At 34.5% G+C, this 21,154-nt stretch overlaps 1 protein-coding gene across 4 annotated transcripts in view; it reads left to right on the forward strand.

Moving 5' to 3' along the window:
- The window catches only part of LOC150085413 (serine/arginine-rich splicing factor 10-like), a 129,545-nt gene that overhangs the window by 33,920 nt on the left and 74,471 nt on the right, over nt 1-21,154 (forward strand). Inside the window, exon 2 of one of the 4 annotated variants that reach the window (XM_090373211.1) lies at nt 4,202-4,306. The exons of the other annotated variants lie outside the window; for them this stretch is intronic. Within the exon in view, the coding sequence (XP_090229337.1) occupies nt 4,202-4,306 (105 nt within the window). The remainder of the gene's footprint in view (nt 1-4,201; nt 4,307-21,154) is intronic. 4 annotated transcript variants of the gene reach the window in all.

Here is a 21,154-nt window from a genome sequence, read left to right on the forward strand (position 1 = left end):
AGAACTCCTTTTCTTCATTTAGCTCTGTTAGGTGATGATTTCTCATACTCTGGTTTCACTATTAGGTGATTTGTTTTGTATTTTCTTAAAATTTACATATGAATTGGTCACATGATAGCCTCTTAACTATCCTATGCTGTTTGTTTTGCTCAGTTAGCCTTGTCATTGGTTTTGGTGACAGTCTTTTGCAGTACACCGCTCCCTGGATATAACTCCATCGTTTATACAGCATGTCTTATTGCTATTGGAAAAAAATTCCGAGAAAAATATTAACGTTCTTTTGCAAACCTTGCACTGCAGGAGGCTCCCCCACTCAAATGGCCCAGTGTGTGTGAGACAGTGAAAAAGTGGGGGTTCTCGGAAATCCCAGGGACCTTTACCCTCCCGCCGAATTAAGAAGCAAAAAGGATGTTTATTGAACAAAGAAATTCCTGCTCAGTTCGAGTTCTTGCGATGGTATCCTGTCCTACCTTACCCTTTCCTTGAGTGGCAGGATTTGCTAATCTTCACGGTCACTAACCATTACACCCATAACTTGAGTCGCACGATTTGCTCATCTCCTTCAATACAAAAGAACGGTTCTCCCAAAAATGAGTCAGGTGGGAGCAGTGCATTCGAAAGATGAGGTTGTTTCAGCCTTTGCAGTTAGTATCAATCGTCTTTCCGTAGTTCGAGACCTACCTGTGCCAGTTGTTTTTTGCGACTGTTCGGTATGTATTGGTGATTTTTTTTTTTTTTTTTTTTTTTTTTTTTTACATTTTTGCGAGCTTTACAGATGTAGCTATTGTTCATAACAAATTAAAATTGATTTCAGGGTTATGGCAAACTTTAATAAAAGAAAGTTGTACACCAAGGAAAAGCTGACTGTAATCGAACGAGTAAAAAGTGGGGTCTTGAAAGCACAAATAAAACGGGAGTCGGGTATTCCGGAGGGAACATACGAGGATGGATTGCAGGAGAAGGAAGACTATGTTCCTTCTTGGATAAGTTGGACAAAACCCCAGGACTGGAAAGGAAGAAATCAAGACTGCAAAAACGAGGCAGTGGATAATTGTTTATACACGTGGTTCATTCAGAAACACAGTTTAGGATTTCCACTGTTGGGTCCCATTCTGAAGATGCAAGTGGAGAAGGTTTTTCAAGACTTGGAGCTTGATGGTGAATTTTCTGCCAGTGATGGATAGCTATGGTGTCGGCAGAAACGTCGTGGAATTGGGGAAAGAACAATTAGCATTGAAGCAAAATCATCAGATACAGATAGTGCAAAACAATTTATTAGTGTCTTAATTTGTGTGAAGGTTTATGTGATGAGCAACTACAATTGTGATGAGTCTGTACTGTTTTACAGAATGTTACCAACGAAATATTTGGATTTAAAGTCAGCTCAGAACAAAGCAGGATTGAAGTTAAGTAAGGATTGTGTCACTATTGTTGTGCTTGAATAAAACAGGAACCCATAAGCTGCCTCCTGTGGTAATTGGGAAAAGTCAGAATCTGCGATGTTTTAAATCCATCAACCGAAAACATCTCCCTGTAGAATACGTGAGCAGCTCAAAAACATGGATGACTGAAATTTATTTTTGACCTGGTTCCCCGAAACATTTATGCCATCAGTGCAACAGCATTTGAGAAAAATATGCATTGAACCAAAAACATTGCTGTTTTTAGATAATTGTCTAGCACACCCACCTGCTGACAGTCTTATTTCCAAAGATGGAAAGATTCAGGCCATGTATTTACCAAAAAATACCACAGCATTAATACAGCCCCTTTGATCAAAGAATCATTTATAATTTTAAGGTAAATTACAGGCATGAACTACTTTTATATTTGCTGTCCTCCATCATGATGTTAAATTTAAAGGAAGTAGCATACAAAATTGGTCTTGCTTGGGAGAGTATTTCGGAAGATACAATTCAAAAATTGTTGGAGAAAAAGTGGTTTTCTGAGAACAGCTGATGGAGATCAGCTGTTCTCAAACTGTGAACAGCTCAAGCTGTGAATCAAACTGACTGATAAAGAGCAAAACATTGGACAAATTGCTGTGCATTGTGATATACAGGCAGTTAAAGATACTCATGAGGAACAGGAACTCACGATCAGTGGGTTGACAATGACAATGAAGAATTAGTGTGTAACTTATTAACTGACGAAAACATCGTTGAAAACATCACCGAACGCGAAAAGGGCTGATGGAAGTGATGGGGAAGCAGAAGAACTAGAAGAGCAGCCTGTTGAAGTTCCCACAGATCAGGAAGCAGTACAAGGCTTAGAGACTGTGATTAGGTGGTTAGAGGCACAGCAGGAGGTTGAGCAAGTAAAGATTTTGCAATTAGTGTCTTTACAAAATATATAAAAAAAGTTTTTCAAAAATATACCTTAATTCCGATAAATTATAAGTTGTGGCCTTTACTGTTTTTTAAAATGAGGCATTTTATGTTGCAGGGTAAAGACCACAACTTTTTATCGGAATTAAGGTATATTTTTGAAAAACTTGTTTTTTATATTATTTTTTATGAATAGAAATTTTAATACATTTTTTTTATAAATAATAAAGTATGATTACGTCAAAAGAGATTGTTTACAAAATTACACCCTTCTAATCATATAAGATTAGAAGAAGTGGGGAAAAGGTCCGAAATCCAGGTAGCCAATATATGACATGCAATGGCTGCATGGTGCACCGCTTGAAAGATTTGGTTCAAATTTGGTAGAATGCATTGTCATGTGAGTTAGGAATATATACAAAATTTCAGTCTTCTATCTCTATTAGAAGTGACTGAAAAAACAATTGGGGGATTTGATGGCAGAGCCAGTGACTTAATGTATATAAAATATGATCTTGCAAAAGTGATTCTCCCGTAAAAAGCAACAAAAAAAATTAGACTTTAAAGAAGTGATCAGATAAATTCCTTGAATTTTTTATAATTATCTATCGCTACATGTTTTTTGTGAAAATAAATAATTTTTTAAAAATTTGTATGTTCACACATTAGTATTAACCTTTCCCAAGTGGATTTTTTTGGTCTTTTGCAGGTGGGATTAAAAAAAAATTAATGCACAGAATAGAGCACGGTTAACATCGCAAATATGGTTGGATTTCACTCGCATATATATTCGGTTTACATTTGGAGTGAGAATCAATGAATTAGAGAACATTTTGTAGGCATTGGTTATAAGCGCGTTTGTCTTATAACATGGGTCACAACCCGTCTCCCTAAACCCAGCAATATAACCGGGGAGTGGTGTACTTCTGCTGGAATTGTGTTTATTGTGTCTAGGATAATTTCCTTAAAGATTTTCCAATAATGAACTTGTATCCATAAAGATGTCATCCCACAGAGTCCAGGAAATCTTTAATCTGTCATGGAGGGGGAAGCACCAAATTAAGCCACAGCTTTCACAATTTGACCCATAATTTATTTCAGCACAACCCATTTTATGACCTGTTATTGGTTGATATTCTGCAATAGTTTTGATACAACTTGCCCTTGGTGAGGACCAGGTCAAGGATATTAGTATCCCTTGCATTATCTCTGACATTGGTATAAATAACCATGAAATTCACCACTAAAATAACACAAGGTGAAACAATGACTTTTATATGTCTAAAATAGCAATATGACTTACTCCTTGAACTAAATATGCATTGATTGTTTAGAAGTGAAGGCAAATGGTAGCAGGTGGGATGGAAGTAATCACAGCCGTGTTCTGTGTAAATGATTAGTGGAATGATTTCTATATGCTTTACATCTGTAGGATTAAAGAGATCCTTTTCTTTCCAAACTTAATGGTTATAGTTTCCTTTCTTTAAACTTTTGCTTTATTAATATTAAGCAAATTAATCAGTAATATTTACAAGTTATTTCTTTAATGAATGCTCATGAGCTCTAATTTTAACAAAATAAATAGGTTAGGAACTTATAACAAAGACAGTTTTGTAGGTATTAAAATTATGATTATCTCTGATCTACTGAATGGCGAATATGAGTTTCGTTTCTGAGTAAAATTCAGTTTTCATGAAATGTTTTTTGCATAACTTTTAGGAACAGAATATTTACTTAATGTTGACTAATAATGGGATAAAAAAATGTTACTGTGATGTGTGTGTGTGTGTGTGTGTGTGTGTGCACGCGTGCATGGGTGCATGCTAAAGTAGTGTGGGCGTATTTGTATAACACAAGTATTGTATTTGGTTTAGACCCGAGGAAATGAGAAGCCTTTTTGGTAAATATGGTCCTTTAAGTGATGTCTACATACCCTTGGACTACTATACCCATAGATCCCGAGGTTTTGCTTATGTTCAATATCCTTTTTTTTTTTGTTAATGTTATTTTATACCTCAATAAAATTTTATTTACTGAGTATTACACTACATAATAGTTTTCTGTACATGCTGTCTACATATTGGGGTGAAAAATTTAAGGTTAGTATTTGAAGGGATTATTTTAAGTTTACACAATATAAATTAAGTATCATAATGTGCACGTAATATTTTGAAATTTCAATTGAACCTTATTTTGTTTTCCTAATTGGTTATTAGTGTTCTTTCTCTGAGGTATTCAGACTGTTATGTGTAGAATAAAAAATATATATATATTTTTACTATACCCAAAATTAAGCCAAAACAGTGGATATTCACTATTTCTAAAGTTTGCCTTGTCATATTTTGTTGTGATTCCTTGAACAATTTTGTAGAGTATTAAAAATTAAATACTAATTGTTTTAGTGAATTAAAATGGTTTGGTCTTAATGAATTCCAATGCTGGTGGTTGTAATGCATTCTAATAGCACTCAGTGCTACGCATACATCACAGCATTATTTCTTATCTGAAAAGGTACTTCATCAGATCTCTCTACATGTAGTTTTTGTATATTGGTGAATTAATGTAACTCACTTTCATAAGTAGTGATTCCCAACCTGTGTACTAATAGTTGCATAATGGTACCTTGGGGGGGAAAGTTAATATTTATCTCTCCCTTCCTCCAAAATTAGTGCAAGAAAATATTGTCTTGTATCATGTGATCTTTTTCCCGTACCTAAAAAGTATTGAGAGATCTTCGTTCAGGCACATGGAGTTTGGTGTCTTTCAATCTTCTAGCATTGCAGACAGAAATTCTTACCTATGTGGGGCTGGGTTTTGAACTTATTCCTTCTGGGGTGGCTATTTTTATTTTATTTTTTCTGGGGAGGGTTCTTTCTCATAATAGATCAGAATGTGATTCATAGCAAATATTAACTTTTGGTTTGTTAGTAGATGTTGACTTCCGTTAAAGCCTCAGAGATGTAGTCTGTGGTCCTTCAAACATCTATCTGCAAGACATTTTATTTGTGCATAACTTTGGGGCCCTAAAGATCAAATTCTGTTTTTTTCCACGAGTTATCAGAAAATGCTCCAGGCTGTTATAATGATTTGACAAAAAAAAAGTTATATAAACAAATGAAAAGTCTTGTTTTAAAGAGGTGCTTTTTGAGGTTAGTATGTTCATATTTGTTTATTTGTCTTTAATTCTGTATAAATAGGAAGATATCGGTTCCAGTGTGTAATTTTAGCCATGAGCTCTGGTTATTAGATTAAATTTAAAATAAAAATGAAACGTTGTGTGGATGTGTACAGGAAGTACAAAGCTGAGGTGAGTACCAAGACTTTCCCACATGGAGGGGAAGGCATTGTTGGAGGGTCAAGACATAGTTGTAAAGGTGTTTGCCAGTCATTAAGTTGTGAATGCTTGCTACCAGGGGTAGCAAGCATGATTTACAGGATAAATTGCTGTTTGAACTTAACCGATATGAAAAATAGTTGTGAAGCTATGAAAAGAAAAATTCTCATTTAAGTTTGGAAATCACAATTTTATTTATTTGAAATTGGGGCAAGTTTTCATTTTATTAGTCGGAAAAGCAGATTCTTAAATTTGAAAATAAAGAAGTAAAATTTTGCAGAACAGATTGTGTTAATATATAACAAATTTTGATTTTAGATTGTGACTGAATTTGTTATTCAGTAGCCTCAATTCAAAAGTGTTTTTGAAGTATACTTAGCATTATGTGTTATTAGATTAGATTTTATTAAAAAAATTTTGCACATATAAATACTAACATTATAATATATCTTTTATTTATTATGATTATTGTTAAGCTTGTTAGTAGCTGAATTTGAAACTTTCATAATGAAGTGTTGCAAGAGGCCAGTTCTCTTTTGCAAACTGTATTCTTAATCACTGACATTTTTTGGACTTGCAGGTTGTGCAATCTCACTGGCATTTTTGGTTAGTAAGTGTCAGTTTTCTGTATTATTTTATAAGCATTTTACAAGTATATTGTGCATTACATATGAAAAACCTACACATTTAATTTGGAAAATATTTAAATGATTCACTAATACATGATTTAGTAAAATGTGACTATAGTATGAGGGGGGGGGGATGTCATGCATGTTGCTTTTTTCTTTTCTTTTCTTTTTTTTTAATATATATATATATATATTTTTTTATGTTCAGTTTGTTTAAACAGGTGACATGGGAGAGTTTGTGATATCCCTCACATTACCCCATTGTGTTAGGCCAAGTACAATTTGCAGTGTAGTGAAACATTGCTTTTCTAAAAACTTAATATTTTTACGATAGTAAGTTTTCCACTATCAAAAAGCTTCTCGAAGATAACCATTTCATAGTTGGTCTTACTATTGTGTGGTTACTTTTAATTGCAGGACATCTTTCTTCCATTGAAGAAAGATGTCCTGCATCTTTCTTCTATTGAAAACAAAAAAAAAAAAAATACTTAGCTGCAATTACATTTTTCTCTAATTTTATTGGTCATTACTACCAGATGTAGCCCATAATCTGACTTGAAGATACTGAAAGGCCCACCTATCAAATGGGGAAAAAAGTGAAAACTAATTTAAAAACTTTCTGCAGTCTGAAATACTTCAAGTCAGTGATTAAAGAATGTTTTGCTTATGAGACCTCAGTCTGAAGTTTTTGAATGGTGCCCTTTGAATAAAATATGCATTGATAGCTCATGTTGTTATGCTGATGAAAACAAGTTCTTTGAAATGTAATATTGAATTCAAATACATCCAGTGATGGTAACAATCTCTCTAAATTAATATATAAATCTAAATGACTTCCAAATGTAAGTCACTTCTGACATCAAAAATAATACATATTGAAATTTTTTACTTGCAAATACACATTTTTTTTAAAAGCTTGTACTACATTAAAATATCTGAAGGCAGTAATTTTAATTTTCCTAACTTATTGTGTGTGTGATTTTCTAATCAGGGTCTGAAAGAATAAAATTGAAAGATTATATATACAGGCAACCCCCGTATAACCTGGTACTTTCTACAACATGGTTTCACTCTGGCACGATTGATAAATTACAGCAATCCTCGCACAACACGGTACTTATATACACGGTTTTGCTCTAACATGATTAGAGAATTTCGGTAAACCTTGTATAATGGGGTATTTTTGAGCTTTTGTGCTGGGAAAACCCTGCTATTATGTTGGGCGTAATTTTTCAATGTTTCCACTCTTTTTGAATCCCCTCTGTTGACTCGCTAGTTAGAAAAAAAATTTATGAGAAATCCCTGTATTTTATTATTTTATTTTATAGGGAATTGCCGTGTTAGGTTATGTTCCTACCGCCACAGTTGTACTGGGTTAATACAACTTCTTTCATTCAACTGTTAGATCAAGGCATTATATCCACTTTTAAAACTCATTCCATCAGAAAATTTTTACAATGGATTTTGTAAAAAATTGATTCCGAATCTATTGAAGTAATGGAGGCATGGGAACATTTTTCAATTGTGGACTGTATCAGAATCGTAGCTTTATCGCAGAAAGTAGTAAAACCATCAATGTTAAATGCGTGTGGAAAAATGTATGGCCAGAGTCAGTTCATTCAGGAAATGATTGAACGGGCAGAAAACGGAATCAGTGCGATAGTAGAACTTGCTATGTCGGTAGGAGGGGAAGGTTTGATGATATGACTACTGAAGCCTTGTGGCACTGTAGCACAGTTGATAGAATCTCCCTCCAACCAAACACCGGCTGGAAAAGACCAGAGTTTGAATCCCATCGATGAAGGGAGGAATTTTTATGGGTCTTTTTCACAAAATGGCTGAGTTAATCGGGTGAGGGTAGCATGGTTTTTTGTCCAGAAAAACAGAAAATCGACCTCAGGACACACAATTTATAGATGCTCATAAAAAAATTAAAAAAAGATATGATTATTGAAGACGTTCAAGAATTACTGGTAGAAAACGAAGCCTGCATAGTGGATTTGGTGCAAATGGCATCGGGTAAAATCAGATCAATTCTGATGATGATATCGCAAATGAAAGTTCTAAACTTCCAAATTGTACACTAAAAAGTATAGGGGAAGGCATAATCTTTGCCTTATATTTGCGTTAATATTTGCTTTTAAAATTAGCTGAGCAACTAGAATCTTATTTTTTGAATGCAGATTCTTGAATGAAAGGAGCCCAAAGTTCAAAAGGGAGCTTCAGAAATGCTTAATTCCATACGATAAAATTCACAAAGATTTATCAAACAAAAGCAAACAAACCCAGATTACTGATTTTTTAAAGAGAGCAGAAGATACACGAGCCGACCGGGCTAGCCGGGTGAGTCAAGTGCCTGCCTGGCAGCATGACATTTTACAAGAACCTAATAACCATGTTATACAAGGGTTACCTCTATATCTTTTTTTTAGAAGTTAATATTTGCTTTTATAAGTTTGTAGAAGCCATGTTGAAAACATTTCTAATGCTGAGCTAGATAGAACACTTCAACTACTTTATTAATCTTGTGTTTATTGGGCTTGGTTGGTTATGTTTAAAGTTTAGTAAATTTAGAAGTTTAATTTTTACCTCAACCGTATAAACTATGCAGCTTTAAAGTGGTCATTTATCCCAGTGACCAATACCTGCATTTTTAATGACATTGTCTTTCAGCTCTAATATTTCAAAAATTTGATTTAATTTTTGACAAGCATTCACTTTAGGATCATGGGGCATTTGCAAGTTGGAGATTTTCTTTAAATTTTAATGAGACTCTTTGGCAAATCAAAGTTTGGTGGATTCTTTAAGACAGGGTTTCTGAACTTTTCCAAACCCTTCTGCAAATGATTGAGAAATCCTGCGTGAAGAAATTTCTTTAAAACAGGTTGTACTTAGTGTTTATCTCTTCAGGCAGTTTCCAGTGATTGCATGAAATGGAATATTTTAGCATTTGCATTAACAAGACTGTATGTATGAATTGCAAACATTTACTTTGGTAATTTCCAAACTCTCACAAATCCACATCATCCATAAGCAGTTTGAGGTATGAGTGACAAGTCACTTTCAGCTTAAAATGACTTCCAGTTTGTTTTTTGTAAATGTTGAGAAAGTTAGATATAAAATTATGCCCGACTTGTTTTGCAAATAAGCCTTATTTATTAAGTAGATGTCTACAGTTTTGAATTATGATTTTTTAAATTATCCTGCAGTAATAGTACTGTTATGAGGCATTTGAGGTAGACTCACATTTAAATGTGGAACTTGTAATTGAACATTAATAGACAAAAATAGTCAGTTTATCACTTGTCATCTGTTTACAAAGGTACTGGTTTGAATCTCAATGATAGGCAGAACTCATGAGACCTTTTCAGGTGGGGCTAAATTAATTAGTCTTTGGAGTTGTAGAGATCTTTGTTTTTCATTCTGTAAATAAACTTGTCTTAAAACATAAGCAGCATATAATATTTTACCTTGTGGCTTAGTTATTAGTGTGATTTGATATGATTATTGCTTCAGCAGTAATCCATACTACTAACTCTTTAACAGTTTATAGTATTATGGACACAATTCTCAAGCAATCATTGTCCTTTTGACTGAAATTCCATGCCAAATGATATTGTAGAGCATTATATCCTTGAAAACTAACCCCACCTCATAGCCTAAAGCATTGCTCATTTATAAAATTACCTAAAATAGTTCCATTGCCAAATCTGATGAGTGGGAATTATAGGCATGCTACATAATCTGTGGGATAAATGAGTAGTAGGAGGAACTTTTTGGGCACTGCAGTCTCCTTTCACTTGCAATGGTTAATTTAATCAGAACATATGAAAGCATACAGAATAACACAGGGTGGTTATAAAGTCCTTTTCCACCTTTAAATATAACCAAACTCAAAACTTATATTATAGTCATGTTGAAAAATTGTTTCTTTACATTGTAATCAATATATGTAGGATGCTTTTTAAATGGTAAAAATATTTTGGAATTGGGGAATGAGCATTTGCTCAACATATCTTATTCTTTTGTCATCAAGAAAATGTTGCCTAAAGATAAATATATTTTCAGTGTTTTTAAAATTTTATTTAAATAAAACACTTATTTGAAGTTCATTACAAAAATGGCAATAATTATTTCAGGCCTTAGAGTGTTGAAAAGGAGAAAATGTGTGAAGGTTTACCTGTTCAAGAACTGTATTTAATATTGTAGGGCATTTTGAAAGGCTATCTACCTCTTAAGCTTGGAAGTGGTCATCCATCAGCATCAGAAGTGATGTAAAGAATTGATGAGTTTCAACAATAACAATTCTATCGGATTTGTTGAGATTATCTAGTGCTTACCATATATCTCGTGTGACTTGTATTTCCTAGAGCACATCATTTGAATTGACTTTATCACAAGTGACAACCTGAGCCAAAGGCCATATGCCAATCAATTCTTGAACACATTCCTTTCTTTTCCTTTCTCAAATTTATTGCAGCAAGCATTTTTACTGTAGGTTTGATAATTTGCCACTGATATGCCTCTGCTCAGTTGTAAAATTACCTAGATAAACTGCCCCATCAACTGGGCATTCATTGCAGACTTCTTCTGACACCATATATGAAGCCAGCACAGGACAAGGTCTGCTGGCAACTTCCCAGATATTATGTTAACACAGCAGTCAAAACCCTACAGAAAGCCCAAGTTATGCCAGAAGAGCAAACCTCTGAGCAGACATCAAATCTCTTAATAATGATTAGAAATTCTTGAGACCAGTCTCTAGAGTCATACAGCAGTACAAAAATGCATTCACATAATAAATTAAGGGCTCTGTCTCTAATACTTCAACTCTACCTAATAACACTGTGGAGTCCAGCATACAAGGTCTTGATTTTATTCTTCAATTTGACATGCTCAATGAAAAAGGCATTCTTCCAAGCACAAGCGCTGGTGATATGTGTGTGAGGTCATACTTGATTTTACACATACTTAATAGAAAAATCTCCATGAAAAACTACATTTGATGTTTAAGTAACATTACAGGATTTTTAGATTTAGATAGGGCCAGCTTATGTAGACAGCCCACCCAAGCTATGCCAACACAGCAGAAGCACATCCTTCCAGTTGCGTCTGTTGTCTTATGTCATGTGCCAAAAATTAATCTAGAACTATGTGTTGTATGAAATTGCACCAGGATTGACCCTGAACACTTGAACTCCATGGTGTGTTTCCTCAGCATTACTGGTCCTAATCATAATTGTTTGAGAAATAACTTTTCAAGATAGAGATTAGAAATTCCTTGGACAAAGGCTGGTTCTGCTACCACTGCAGAGGATATTCTGCATTGGTAGTAGAACCAGCACGAGTAACGAGTGTACCTTTAAGATCTGTGAACAAGCCCAGCATATACTGTTCTGAATATTTGTGGACAAGGCTTATCGCCTTGCATATAAAACTTTAAAAAGGCTGTTCAGCATCCTTTGTTGAACTACCTTTTTTAACGTCATATTGCTTATTAGATCTGAGATTACTAACATCGTAATTCTGTATAAAGTGAATGACTACATCTCTCAAGGATCTTACCCATAATAGGCAACAAAGCAATGTATCAACTGGGCTCTACTGGCTTCTTTGAGTTCTTGAGAATAACCTTCAGTGCAGCCCTTTTCCGCATTGAAGGAAAACATTCAGTCATACATGTAAATTGATCATTAGCCTGTAAGTCATCACTAGGAATGATCTTGTTTCTCAAGAACACTCTCCTGGTGCTGATCTCACAATTAAAAATGTCATTCAGATAAGTAATTATTACTTAATACACAGATGATCGTGGATCATTGTTATCTTGCATTTGCACAGATCGTTCCCTACCAGTATTGTATTTTTACTAATAGTCAATGAATATATTCGTGCTATAAATTTTAATTTAAAAAATATATATATATTTTTTTTCTAAATAACATTGCACTTCAAGTGGCCTAGATTTTAACTATTTGCTTATTGTTAAAAAAAAAAAAAACCCTACATATACTGATTACAGTGCAATAAACATGTTTTGTTGTGACCTATTTTTTTGAGTAATTAATTTTGAAAATGGAAATGGACTATAACTTCCCACATTAATCTGGTGCAGTATATTTGCATAGTTTATGCAAAATCAAATGTTCTAAATGCAATAGAATACTAAAATGTACAGAATAATAATCACTGACATTACTGAAGAAATATTCTCCTTTCCGTGACAAAACTCCATTTTTTCATGATTGCATACTCTGGGTAATGTCAGTGTTTTGGAGCTCAAAAAAGTATACACAAATGTGATATTTTATGTGCCTTGCTGTTTAGTAATTACAAATTTTCTTATTGATTTTATGCTATTCAGTGCATGATACACGAATTCCTAAAGGTTAAAACAACTTTTCCAGTTTAAATTTTATGTGATATATATCACTTAAGTACTGCAAAACAATAGTTGTTCTTGATATAAGTTGAGGTAAATTTAGCTTAAAAAATAATTTATATAAGCACTCTGCTATTTAAGAACTGTTATGGATAGTGGACAAAATATTATATAAACTGATGGATTTCTTGGGAAATAATTTGAGAAGCAGGAATTGATTCGAATGCTTCTTCGAAACAAGTAGTGCATACTTATTGTCAGTAACTGGTAGTGATCATAGTGCACATTCTTTTGCTATTTTCTAAGTGATAAGTAATAAATAATATTAACAGTGTTATTTCTAATTTTGTTAGACTTGAGAGCCAAGATTACAAGTGGCAAGTTAATAGTGGATATACAGTAATCAAAAAGTTAAAGGTCCAAGCAAAGAGTGCAAGCGATAGAAGTCATATACAAGTCCTTCGAACTTCTATAGATATTCAAGCAAGTGCCAGTTCCATGTTAAAAGGGACCGGTCAAGTACACCTTGAGTATAGTACAGGTTGATTATACATCTTCTTTGGTATCAAGTTGTCAGCTAAAGCATATTTTTTTGTGTTCAAGTCCCGATACAGAGTAAAAATAGACAAGTCAAGACACAGCTTCATTCATTTGAAACATGGTTGTCAAGTAATCAAGCATCCTGCTGGATGACAGAACAGACAAGTATTCAGGTATCGTTCAAAACATTACATGAACCGTTAAAGTGACTAAAATATGATTTACACATCAAATACAATATATAGCACTAAGTGCCACGCCTTTCCAACCATGTTAATTTTCCAAAGTAATTATTTTCAATTTCAATTTTGTTGTGGGTTCCTTGAAAGAAAAACCAGATTTAATCACAATTTTTAGTGGTCATTTATCTACCAATTCTGTACTTCTAATAATTATACCATATTTTTATTTTTTAATTAAGAAATAAAGATAGTTAAAGGAAGTTTGTAGAAGGCAGATATATGCAATTTTTTGTATCTGGTTTTAAATCCAGCTCTAGCATGTTGCATTATTGTCTTGATAAATTATCACTAATTTCCCTTTTATGATGGGCTTAAACTATCACTGAATATTACCATTCAAGTTTTACCAACAGTTTGTGTTTTTCTCTTCCGCTGTGCGCTATCAGAAACAGAAGTGCTCAATATAAAATATTGATTTTTGTAAATTTATAGATTAAAAAATATATTATTGGCCACCCTCCTTAAAATTAAATTATAGTTAAGACTTCTCTATTTATCCTTATAGGATACATACTTTTTTTCACTATACTTGAAGCCCTCCTTTTTTATTTTGGAATACATTGTTTGATATATTCTGTACTCATTAAAACAGCAAGCATTAGTGAGATATTTAACAATAAAATATTTGGTGTGTCTTCTCCTTCACCCAGAACTTTCCCAATGCATGCATGTCAAAAGTTTTCTCTGTGCCATTAAATTGAATTTGTATTTCTTATTGGCTAATTATGAAATATCACTAAATGATACGTATCCAGAATTCCTTGTGGTTAACATTATTTTAATCTTTCCATCTTAAACTTCATTTATTTGGAGTTTGAGATGATGAAAAGTGCATAAGATATCCTTCCCTATAAAATGGATTTGCTTTGCTAATTATATTTGTACTTGAAATATTACTCATTTTTGCACTTTTAAACCAAGTCTAGAGTTCTTGTGGGTGGGTGTGTGAGCATTTAATCTGTTACTTAACCTATTGAACTATTAAAGCTGAAAAACTTTTGGTGCCAGATTATTTGAGATGCACTTAATATTGCTTTTGAATCTTCAACAGCAAACTGCATTGTGGTTTTTTTGACTAGAAATATACACTTTTCCTGACTATGGTGATTAACAGTACTTTAAAATCATTATACCATTAGCAGTATACAGTGTACTAGTGTTGTGCTACAGATATATAATATAGCAATAATTTTGAATTTAGTTTTTTATGCTGCAAATTGTTGTTTAAAGCATACACTTGTCATAATAATAAAAAAAATGAAAGAAAACTAAGATTGGCATATACTTCCAAACAATTTAGTACTTCAGTGTTTTAGAAATTGAAATATGTCGAATTAAAAAATAGTTCTGCTGTGAATTTTACTTTTGTGCATTTAATATTTTGGTGTGTAGGATTTTTGCATGCATATTTAGATTTAATAAACTCGTACTACCATTCGGAATTTTAAAATTTGAAAAATGGTACATTAACTATCAAATTCTAAGGCTGCACTCACACTTGCATGGCTTTGTGCAATGTGCTGATCATGCTAAAGTGGCAGCATTGATTGCATTTGAAGTGATAGCACTGTAAGCAATAGTTGGCAGCTCAAAAGCATTCACTAGGTTGCCTTGGGCAATTTCCTCTGTCAACCTTTAGCACAATCAAAAACAAACCAGTTTGAAAGACTTGCGATGTTGAATGATTTGCTCACTGAAAGCTTTCACTGTGATGATTAAGAGTATGCACAAAGCCAGTTATGCGAGTGACGAATCATTGAATTTTTCATGCAAAGTGCTGATCAATTGCGAGATCAGCACTTTGCAAAAAATTGTGCGTGCAGAATGAATATTGCCAGCCTAAGTAGTATAAAACCCATTTAGTTTTTTACTTATTTACTTTAATACTCTAGCCATTATTCTTTATCAAATCATCTGAATCTCTCACCATCATAATATAGTTGGTGACAAAGTTCTTCCATCTGTTCTTTTCACAAAAAAAAAAAATTGATTTTTTTTTTTTTTTTTGTTCGCAAATTTCTGCTTCTTTTTTATCAAACTAGCTGTCTGTGGTGGTCTTTCGGTAAGGTGGCAGAGAAATATGAATAATTTCCAACGACATACGCAAGATTTTCCATGTATTGTAAAACCTGAAAAGGGTAACATATTTGACTTGTATAATGTATATAGATGTGATATTTCAAGCAGCATGAAACCTAATATAATCAGAATCAGACGTTTGCAAAAAAATAAGCATGACAACAATCTGCAGTGCATAGAAAGAAATGAAAAAATAGATGTTGCATTTCATAGTGATGATATTTTCATACATACAGAATATTTATTTGCCTTTTCACAGAACATGTGCTTCTTCCTTAAAGTTGTGGGAAGGAGCAAGATGTCAGTATGGCAGGGGCTCCAAATAGGTTGCCCCCACTGCAGTCTAATTTGGGGGCCTGTCACACACACCACATATTTGGCCCATAAGTACATTTTTTTTTTTTTTTTTTTTTTTTTTTAACTTGTCATCATCATTCAGCCAGATAGAATGCAGTTGCCACCTAAACAGCATTTGTTAGACAATCACCTTTATTTTATTTTTTTTCCCCTGCAGGTTGAGCAGACACATTTCTCACCCTGCACTTGAATAGATATACACATGAGATCATAATAACAATATTTATAATTACTTTGTTACTTACACATACATGCACAATCACAAACACAAGCAAAACATTCTTCTATATGCTTTCTCACACTTATGTAATCAGAGATAGTCAATCACCCATGCATACTTAGACTATCACAGATACCACTTTGTTTACATGATTAATTTTGATATTTAATCCATTTTAATTAAAATTAAAACTTTTAATTTAATCAATTTTAATTAAAACATTCATTTGTTTCTATGCATTAGGGGGAAGGGGATATATTTTGGCAAATCCATGTCAATCAAGTGCAACAATGTGGATGCGATTGAAACCTGCCAGCAAGCACACTGTCACACACATTTTTCACTCACTACTCGTATATACACTAAGATTTAGAAACACAAGACTAGAGATCTCCATCATATCTGGCAATGCAGATGTGACAGACAGCTATTAACAAGCACACACTACCATACATATTTTCACTCACTCACTATTCATACATACTCCAAGGTGTACAAAAACAGACTAGAGCTATCTCTCATGTCCAGCAGCACGGACATGACAGAGAGCCATTAGCAAGCACACAATGCCATACATATTTTCACTCATTACCCATACATACACCAAGATGCAGAAACACAGACTAGAGATCTGCAATCAAGCAAAATTGCCATTCACACATAATTATACAAACAGAAAGAAGAGATAGTGATGGTTCTGAAAAATGGGCCATTTTTGATCACTACAGATGTTACTAATCAGATTCTAAGCTATATCCTGTTGTAGAGGCCTTTTGTAATAAGGAATAAAAAGAAAAAGTAGCTTGCTCTTAGTGCCTTTATTGGAAATTAACTCTGCAAGTTATGACACAGGGCATCATCTTTTGAACAACTTGAAAGCATCCGAGATTCCTTCAAGAAAACTGTCTTGCACTTAAGTGTTGATAATGCATATGTTATTGTAAAATGAAATTGTACTGTATTAAATGAAAAGATTGAGCACTTGGTGGTAATCAGCTTATCATCTTATTAGTGTTCTGAAAAGCTACATGCCTTCCTGTGACAGTGGATGAATACTTAATTCATCCCTATAACAACTAAATTTTTATTTTAAGAAAAAGAAAAATTTTCACTTTTTTATTCTTTATTTCCAAGTTATTAACATATAAAAACTAAAATATATTTAAAAAATGTCAAATTTGCAATTTTTTCTTGTTACTAAATCGTCACATTTGTCCTTGGATTCATAATACATGCATATAGAAAAATTAAATGCATGTTCATTTCTATATTATTTTTAATCTTATTTCATTAATTTTTTAATAAAAAAAACAACGGACTGAAAAATTAATTTATTTACAAATAATTATAATGTAATACAAAATATGATTATTATTTATAATTATTTTTTATGAAATTTGCAAAGCAATTTTTTTTTTTTTTTTTATGTGAACCCCAAACACGAGAGGTATTAGAACCTATAGTACTTAGTACTGTGCTTGGGTTGGAGGTTGAGAAGACGAAAGAAGATATTTGTTGACATTGGACTTGAACTTCTGTAGATTGTAATTTTCAGGAAATACATATGAAGGAAGGTTGTTCCAGAAAACAGCAGTTGCATGAATAAATGAGGAAGATGAAAAGTTGGTTCTGTGGGTTTGAAGTTGGACAGTAAATGGATGTTGGCTGGTGGCGGCACGTGTTCGGACTGTTTTGAAAGAGAGAGCAGGAATTATAGAAGCCAATTCAGAAGAACAGTGCCCATGGAAGTATCTGTAGAAGAGGCATGCAGCAGAAACAGTACATCTATGAGAAAGCGAGTGGAGAGACTGTTAGAGATGTATCATTAATTAACCTAACTGCCCTCTTCTGAATGGAATCAAGAAGCTTGAGAGAGGTTTTGGGGGCACCACCCCAGATGTGGGAACAATATTCCATGGCAGGGCGGATTTGCGATTTATACAGAGTGAGCAGCTGTTTGGAAGAAAAGCAGCGGCGAGAGCGAAAGAGAAAACCAAGTTTTTTAGATGCAGAGGAAGCAATGTTTGTAATGTGCTTGTGCCAAGAGAGATTAGAAGTCAGAGTAATCCCCAAAAGAGATATATCATTTTGAAATCGGAGTGTCACTAAAGATAAGCATAGGAGCAGAAGAATCCTTTTTGCGAGATATAAGACAAGACTGAGTTTTAGAAGGGTTGAAATCAACTAAGTTGTCTTTGCCCCACTGGAGAATTACCTGAAGATTGGCATTTAAGGAATTGGTAGCAGATTTTCGAGAAGTTGAAGCTGATTGAGCAGGACAAGGTTTCTCAAAATTGAAAGTGGAATGCAATGTGCTATCATCGGCAAAACTATGGATTGGATTTCCAGTTAATGGAAGAAGGTCATTAATATACAAGAGGAAAAGAGTGGGGGAAAAAACTGAACCTTGGAGGACACTGGCATTAGTGGAGAAGTTAGAAGACAGAGAGCCATCTACCATCACCCTCAGTGAGCGATCAGAGAGAAAACTGGATAACCAATTACTAAAAACAGTTGGCAAACCATTAGATGGAAGCTTGTTTAGAAGACCTTTATGCCAAACACGATCAAAAGCCTTTGAGATGTCAAGAGCAACTACCTGTGTTTCACCGAACCTTTCCATTGAATTAGTCCATAAATGGGTAACATAAGCCAGAATATCACCTGTGGATCGACACTGACGGAATCCATACTGGCGATCGTTGATCAGATGGAAGGTTTCTAGGTGGTTTAAGAGTTGGCGGTTAATTGATTTCTCCATTACTTTAGAAAGAGTAGAAGTAATTGCAATGGGAGGGATTTGTCACCCTTTTTAGGAACTGGCTGGATATGAGCAAATTTCCAAGCAGAAGGAAAAACACCTTTGGAATAAGAAAGTGAAAAAAGGCGGCAAAGAATAGGAGTAAGTTCAGGAGCACGGGTTTTGAGAACAAGTGGAGAAATACCATCAGGACCTGGAGCTTTCTTAGCATCGAGATTCATCAAAATCCTTCTGATATCCTTTTGACGGAAGACCACAGGAGGCATTGAATGGAGTGTGTTGGGAATGGTGGGAGGTGTTTTACCAAGATCATTAATATGTGAGCTGGAAGAAAAATGGGATGCTAGCAGGTCAGCTTTATCCTTGGCTGAAGTGACAACAGAACCATCTGGTTTGGACAGAGGTGGGAGCAGAGATGGGCAAAAGTTGTGGCCAATAGCTTTGGCAAGAGACCAGAATGCTCGGCTACCATTAGGGCAAGAAGCAAGTTTTCTACTCTTAGCCTGTTCAAACTCTAGTTTGGACTGATTAATAACTGCTTTACAATTGTTGCGAGCTTTGGTTTAGGCAGAAAATGAAACTGAACAATTAGAAACAAGCCAATTACGATATGCAACATTCTTCTCTTGAACAGCCTTAGCACATTTATTGGAAAACCAAGGTTTAGATAAAGGACGACATTTTAGAGTGGAGTGTGGGATAAAGGATTCCATTCCTGCAAGAATAATTTCACTGACACGATCTGAACAAACGTTGACATCAGAAGTTTCGAAACAGTAATCCGACCAAGGAAAAGAAATCTCGCAGGTCATCCCATTTTGCATTCTTGTAATGCCAAACAACAGAAGGTTGGGAATAGCCATGAGATAAAGACTCCATTGGAGAAGAAACAATCACCAAGTTGTGATCTGAAGTGCCTAAAGGACCTCTCACTTCAACTGTGTACTTAGAAGGGTTGTTTGTGAGAAAAAGATCAAGCGTATTGGCTGTATGATTAGGATTGTCCGGAATTCTTGTAGGTAAATGAATAATCTGTGCTAGGTCATTAGTAATTGCAAAAGCCTCAGCATCTCGACCTGCTGGGTCGGTGTGACTAGAAAACGGAAGCCAGCTGGAGTTGTGAACATTAAAATCACCAAGGAAAATTACCTCACTGTTAGGAAAGTTGGACTGGAGAAAGTCAAGTTGCAAAGAGAGGAAGTCAAAGAGCTTCAAGTGATTAGTGGAGTTGGGAGAACGGTAGAGACAACAGATGAATTTGACACAATGAGGTAGAGAGATTTTAAGCCAGAGAAGATCAAAGAGAGAAGATTCCAAATTTCCAAGTCTCTGACAGGGAATATCAGAACGGACATATGCACAAGTACCACCTTTGAAGCGAAAGGAATCATACAGCGAATAATTTGAGCATCTGAGATGAGCAGTAGTTGAATCAGCCGATAACTGAGATTCTGTCAGAAAAAGTACATGGGGTTTGGCAGACTGCAAGTGGAAATGGACATCATTGAGATTAGAATTGAGACCACGTATATTTGTGAAATTAATTAGGAAGTGCTTGGGAGGTTTAGATCTTTTCGCAGATAAGCTTGCTCTATTATTTTGACAATTCATGGTGTATTCAATAGTAAGAAAAAGTGGGTGGGACATGCTGTATGAAGTAATGAAATTTTTGGATATGGCATACACATGGTAAGAATATACCCAGATCCTTGACATAACGTGGCCTCAACAATGCTCCCCCTTACACACTACTCGGACTCCCTCCAGTCACTATCTGGCAGAGTAGAGGTAGCAAGATTATAGCTGATCCGGAAGCCTCCTAGAGAGTTACCAATAGGTTCGGTCCGGTGTACTAACTAGCGGCCGGCCTGCGAACACCATTTTAGAGCTGTACCCTCGAAATGTAAGGAATATTGGATCTCGCCACGACATTCATCATAACCTCAAAAGTCATCAATTTGCTATTGTGATACAAAGATGGACTTTGCACTTGCTGCAGAAAAATACTGGGGCACTCTTGCAATTAACATTTTTACACCTGCCTCTGTCTGCGACCTCAGGATAGTGGTGAAGACCATCCAAACGGATAACTGCTCCAGGGATACTTTTGGTGCCGGGACCTCTTTTTTTTTTTTTTTTTGAAAATTCCACATCAGTAGAGCTTAGCCCTCTTTTTCTTGGCTTATTACTTTTTCCTTCATGAAGAAGGGCTTCAGCAATGCTCATTTTGAATTCTTGCAGATTAACAGTGATCTTTTTTGGTACCTGTAGACTCGCAATCTC

This window comes from Mastigoproctus giganteus, chromosome 5 (genome assembly GCF_048544385.1).
Source record: "Mastigoproctus giganteus isolate SK-2022 chromosome 5, ASM4854438v1, whole genome shotgun sequence".
Lineage (NCBI taxonomy): Eukaryota > Metazoa > Arthropoda > Arachnida > Uropygi > Thelyphonidae > Mastigoproctus > Mastigoproctus giganteus.